The 6,078-nt window shown below is 51.3% G+C and overlaps 2 protein-coding genes across 2 annotated transcripts; both read left to right on the forward strand.

Annotated features, from left to right (window-relative positions):
• The first annotated feature begins 281 nt into the window (after positions 1-281).
• Positions 282-3,033, forward strand: LOC127343037 (cytochrome P450 CYP72A616). Its single transcript, XM_051369109.2, has 5 exons — positions 282-713; positions 823-1,046; positions 1,155-1,399; positions 2,001-2,385; positions 2,474-3,033. Exons 1-5 carry the CDS (start codon positions 386-388, stop codon positions 2,897-2,899), a joined length of 1,608 nt encoding a protein of 535 aa, XP_051225069.1. The 5' UTR covers positions 282-385; the 3' UTR covers positions 2,900-3,033.
• A 118-nt stretch (positions 3,034-3,151) lies between these two features.
• Positions 3,152-5,647, forward strand: LOC127343038 (cytochrome P450 CYP72A616). The gene is made up of 5 exons (XM_051369111.1): positions 3,152-3,847; positions 3,959-4,182; positions 4,298-4,542; positions 4,614-5,001; positions 5,132-5,647. The coding sequence occupies exons 1-5, from the start codon at positions 3,553-3,555 to the stop codon at positions 5,558-5,560; spliced, it is 1,581 nt and encodes a 526-aa protein (XP_051225071.1). The 5' UTR covers positions 3,152-3,552; the 3' UTR covers positions 5,561-5,647.
• Positions 5,648-6,078: the final 431 nt, after the last annotated feature.

Consider the following 6,078-nt stretch of genomic DNA (forward strand, 5'->3'; position numbering starts at 1 on the left):
TTATCAAGATTGCATTCTCTTATTGTACAATATAATTGATGAATATTCAATCTAAGAAACTTAGACGTTACATATTTTAGGAGCTGTTAGCATAAAATCTTCATTTTTAGCTAAATTTACGAAATAGTACCATTTTCGTTTAAGGACAAAAATCTAGCACATTTTTGAAGTTGTGCAAAAAGTATTAAAAGTGAAGTAAACACGAATTGACACTGAAACTTTAGATGGGACTACCTGTAAGGGTGTCCCTCTCCTTCGGTCCTCCACCATTTTGACAGAAGCTTGACGCGATGGCACCAGTAGCAAGGTAGTAGGAAAAGTCAAGCCGCCTTGGATGTTTTCTCTTAGTCTATTGCCGTGGTACAACTTCCTCGTACAGTGAGGGATGGGATCACCACTGGGCATGGCGGCTCTAGGCTTATCTTTGATACCACCATGGAGCTTTCTCTACGCTCTCGCTCTCGGGGCCCTGGCTTCTCTGTCTCTGTGGTGCGCATGGCGCGTGCTAGCCGGTGCTTGGCTCGGCCCGCAGAGGACGGCCCGGGCCCTGCGGTCCCAGGGCCTCCGCGGCACGACGTACCGCTTCCCCTCCGGCGACATGAAGGAGTACGTGCGGCTCATCGTGGCGGCGTGCTCGGAGCCTATGCCGCTGTCGTCACACGCCGTCACCGCCCGAGTGCTGCCGTTCGACCACGGCGTCGTCAGGGAACATGGTAATCCTCCCTCTCTCTCTCTCCGTTAGTGAGTAAATAATATGGTGATTAATCTCGCCTATGGCGCGTTTGGGAACAATTTTGCTGAGAGATCACATCGGGATTGCAGGCAAGGTTGCTGTGACTTGGTTTGGTCCAGAGCCAAGGGTGGTCGTGACCGACCCTAAACTGTTCCGGGAGATCCTGGCGAACAAGCACGGGCAGTTTGGGAAGCAGAAGTCCATTCTTCGGATCGAGAGACTCTTGGCCAACGGGCTGACCACCCACCAAGGTGAGAAGTGGGTCACCCACCGGAGGATCATCAACCACGCGTTCCATCTCGAGAAGCTCAAGGTGAACACACTGCCCAGCAGTATTCCAGGATGCTAAAACGAGAGGTTGATTAACACCTTACCAAGGTTAGAATTTAGGACGGCTAACAGGGGTGATTGGTTTTTGCAGAGGATGTTGCCGGCTTTTGCTGCCTGCTCCGGTGAACTCGTGGGTAGATGGGAAAACTCTGTGGGGTCGAGTGATGCGCAGGAGATTGATGTGTGGCCAGAGTTCCAGAATCTCACGGGTGACGCCATCTCTCGAGTGGCGTTCGGGAGCAGCTTTGGCGAAGGGAGAAAGATCTTCCAGTTGCAATCGGAGCAGGCACAAAATGCTGTCAAGATGGCAAACGTGATGTATATCCCAGGTTACAGGTGAGCTCAACTTGCAGACAGATGCAACTACTCTTAGTGTTCTTCACTCTGTTAGTTCTGTCTCTTGTTTGGGCTAAGGAAGAAAACAGAGAACGACACTTCAGAGGAGCACACACTAGATGCTTTCCTTATCTAGGAGTATTAGCTTTTGTAGCAATCGAATGCTGCACCACTTAGCAACAAATGTCTACTTAATTTAGTAATATGTCAATTCAGTACACAGTCCCCTTGTTATGTTTACAGCACACAATTTAGGATTTGCTAGTTCTCAGCTAGCTGAGAACGAACTTCATGCTTAGTTAAGTCTTACACCATTCGATTTGCATCGTGATTTGTGCTAGTCATGAGTTGCAAGAGAACGAAGTTAGTTCTCAGTCGTAGTCACACCCCACAATTTACGTGTGTTGTTCACACTATAGCCTGCACACAACCTATAAGTGCAGGTCACACCATGGTAAAATTACATACATGCTACTCCGGCGCTTGTGCATCTATATAGTTCATCATCAGAATTTGAACATCAGATATCCACTCGTAGCACATAATGACACAAACAGCCTCAACTGTGAGTTGCTGATGCTCGTTAATTTTTCTTACACAGGTTCCTACCAACGAAACTCAATAGGAGGATGAAGGCAAACGCCCGTGAGGTTGAAATGCTTCTGAAGGGCATAATCACGAAGAGGGAGAGGGTGATGAGGGACGACCATGCCGACAACGACGATCTACTAGGCGTGATGATGGAGTCCAACATTAAAGAAACCCAAGAAGCTGGAAGCTCCAAGCCGACCATGACCACCGACGACATAGTCGGGGAGCTGAAGCTGTTCTATTTCGCAGGCATGGAGACAACCGCGGTGCTTCTCACATGGGCGATGGTCCTGCTAAGCATGCATCCCGAGTGGCAGGACCGTGCGAGGCAGGAGGTTCTGCGCGTCTTTGGAAAGAACCAGCCGGATTCTGAGGGCATAAATCGGCTGAAAGTCGTGAGTACAACAGAGCAGGATTTATACATAGAACTTCTCATTTTAGCTGCTGCTACTCTGCTTATCCCCATCTTCTCTGTTGTTGCAGGTGACAATGATACTACATGAGGTTCTCAGGCTCTACCCACCGATCCTACAGCTTAGCCGGGAGGCGTACGAGGAGACGGAGCTGGGAGGCATCACGTATCCACCCGGCGTAACATTTGCGCTGCCCATTGTGTCCGTTCACCATGATCCAGATGTGTGGGGCGAAGATGTTGACGAATTCAAGCCGGAGAGATTAGCGGAGGGTGTCGCCGCCGCGTCCAAGGACTCGCCGGCGTTCTTCCCGTTCGGCTGGGGCCCGCGGATATGTGTCGGGCAGAACTTTGCGTTGCTGGAGGCCAAGATAGGACTGAGCATGATCCTGCAGCATTTCTTGTTCGAGCTCTCGCCGTCTTACACGCATGCGCCGTGCCCGGTCTCTACTCTGCAGCCCCAGCACGGGGCGCAGATTAAGTTCACGAAACTCTGAACACCTTATTATAACATCCATAGACGGATGGAGACATGGAGTAGCAGGGATTATGTACATAGTGATTTTCAGAATATTGGAAATGTTAAAGCTGAATCCACTTTGACCATAATAAATGTCCCTTTCCCACAAAACTTTGTGTGTGCATATGTCATGTTAAAATGTACACCCTGAAATTTGTTTTGGATTATTTATCAGTTAAAATGTAATTCTTATAATGTGCATCTACACCCATGAGCCCAAACATCACGTCCCATTTCATTCTGTCGCATCTAAACCTGCTGTAGTGAATGCTCTTGGTTATAAAATGTTCAGGCCGGCGTAAACCTGCCGTAGTCCCGATCAAAATAAATATATCTATGAGCTGAAACATCACACGTCCCATTTCATTCTGTTTATTTTCTCCTTTAGGCTGACATCGTCAACTGGATACATACTCAATTACGGCAGAAGCATGTCAGCAAAATCAGCAGGATTCAGCTGCAGCGCGATATGCTTCGGTTACTCCATCAAAACACTATACTATCCTCACGTTTCCTATAAGTTTGCCGCTCTGCATAGCACAGCTTCATCCTCCTACCAGGCTACCAGTGACCTCTTCTTGCCCAACAACGAAGTGTGAGCTACGCTTCAGAGCTCAGCTCAGCTCAGCCATGTCGATCGGAGTAGTGCTGCTATCGCAGCCATGGAGATTGATTTTTTCGCTGGGAGCGCTGGTGGCTCTGTGGTGGGCCTGGCGGGTGCTGGAGATGGCCTGGATCAGCCCGCGGAAGCTGGGCCGAGCCCTGCGGGCCCAGGGCCTCCGCGGCACGGTGTACCGTTTCCCGTTCGGCGACCTGAAGGAGTTCGCGCGGCTGGTCGGCGTGGCCCGGTCCAAGCCCATGCCGCTGTCCCACGACATCACACCACGCGTGAACCCTCTCTACCACAACGTGATCAAAGAACACGGTAAGTAATTTCCTCTTTATTACAGGACGACTTGTGTGGTGAGTACAGATATGGTACTCGATTGATCATTGTTCTGATCCCGTGCGAAACTCGAGAAATCTGAAATTGCAGGGAAGATTTCGGTGACGTGGTTCGGCCCGACGCCGAGGGTGATCGTCAACGATCCTAAACTGGTGGGGGAAATACTGACCAACAAGCATGGCCACTTCCGGAAACGCAAGTTCACTAATGGCATCGTCAAGCGGCTGGCTAACGGGCTCGTCAGCCACGAAGGCGAGAAATGGGCCGCTCACCGGAAGATCATCAACCCCGCCTTCCATGTTGAGAAACTAAAGGTAAGTATAGGCACAACAGAACTGATTTGTTATCTTCCCTTTCGGTAACTTGAAATTCTAGAAGACTTGTTCGTCATGGTCATGGTAATTTATCTGATGCCTGGTTGCTCCACAGAAAATGCTGCCTGCTTTTGTCGCATGCTGCAACGACCTGGTAACCAGATGGGAGGATCACGTGGGGTCTGACGAGACGAAGGAGATTGATGTGTGGCCGGAGTTTCAGAACCTCACCGGCGACGTCATCTCCCGTGCAGCGTTCGGCAGCAGCTTCAGCGAGGGGAGGAGGATTTTCCAAATACAGTCGGAGCAGGCCCGAAATGTAGTGAAGATGGTGAACTCTCTGTACCTCCCAGGTTTCAGGTGACCCTTCCTTCTGTGTCTCTGATTGCTGCGCCTTATCTACGTGTTCCTCATAATATTGTTTTCCGCAGATTCATACCGATGCAGCTCAACCGAAGGATGAAGGCAAATACGATCGAGGTGGAAGCGCTGCTGGCAGGCATAATCGGCAAGAGGGAGAAGGCCATGAAAGAAGGAAATGCCAGCAAAAACGAGGACCTGTTGGGCATGCTAATGGAGTGCAACATCGCTGAGACCAAAGAGGCGGGAACCGCCAAGCCTATCATGACCATGGATGATATAATCGGCGAGCTCAAGCTCTTCTACTTCGCCGGAATGGACACCACGGCCGTGCTGCTCACCTGGGCAATGGTCGCGCTGAGCATGCACCCCGAGTGGCAGGACCGCGCCAGGGAGGAGGTCCAGCGAGTCTTCGGGGACAGCCAGCCGGACTTCGATGGCATAAGCCAATTAAAAATTGTGAGTGCTCAAGACAACCCAAAACGTCCCTTCGGGGACATCCGATAAAAAGGACAACCCAAAACTTGTGCAATCCTGTAGATTTCATGTAGATTCGAAGCACATGGTTCTGACATTGTTGGGCGTGCAGGTGGCTATGATTCTGTACGAGGTTCTCCGGTTGTACCCGCCGGTGGTACAGTTTGACCGGCAGACCTACGAGGAGGTCGAGCTGGGCGGTGTCAGGTACCCGCCCGGGGTGACCCTCTCGCTCCCGATCGTTTTCCTCCACCATGACCCAGATGTGTGGGGAGAAGACGCCGACGAGTTCAGGCCGGAGAGGTTCGCGGAGGGGATCTCTAAGGCGTCCAGGAATGGCTCCCGCGCCTTCTTCCCGTTCGGCTGGGGCCCGCGGATTTGCGTCGGCCAGAACTTCGCGATGGTCGAGGCTAAGATGGCGCTGAGCAAGATACTGCAACGCTTCTCATTCGGCCTGTCGCCGGCCTACATGCACGCGCCGTTCCCGGTCTCCACTCTGCAGCCTGATCATGGCGCACAGATCATGCTCAAGAAGCTCTAGTCGCATGTGACTTTTTAGAATTTCAATCTTGCGTTGCCCGGAAATTACCCTTGTTTCATTCACCTAAAAAACGCATGCAGTTGGTAACGGACCAAGATGAGGCAAAGAACATATCCAGTACTCCCGGTTGTTATGAGCGCGTTTGGTAGCCTGGCCTCATCTTGGCTTGCATTGGTGCCATTTGGTTGCCTCGCCTCGTTGCTACACGAACCGGATATTAAAGCACCCTCAGGTCAAACCTTGGAAGAACGCTTAGATCAGCCGTTTCCAGCGAGCCACCCAAATCTCGCATGAAGCTGATGCAAAAGAAAAACTTAAGCGTACGTGCAGGGATGAGGAGGGAGATGGCGGAAGCTGCGGCGCATATCGCCGAAAAGCGAAAAGGGGGCGGGAAGGATTTCATCACCTCCCGCCACGCCCCATCACCTATTTCTACCTCCTCCTCCCCCCCCCCCCCCCCCCCAAATTTTGAGCTCCTTCTACCGTCGGCAAGCAGGTAAGAGGCGCACAGATCCCCG

This window comes from Lolium perenne, chromosome 3, assembly GCF_019359855.2.
Source record: "Lolium perenne isolate Kyuss_39 chromosome 3, Kyuss_2.0, whole genome shotgun sequence".
NCBI classification, from domain to species: domain Eukaryota; kingdom Viridiplantae; phylum Streptophyta; class Magnoliopsida; order Poales; family Poaceae; genus Lolium; species Lolium perenne.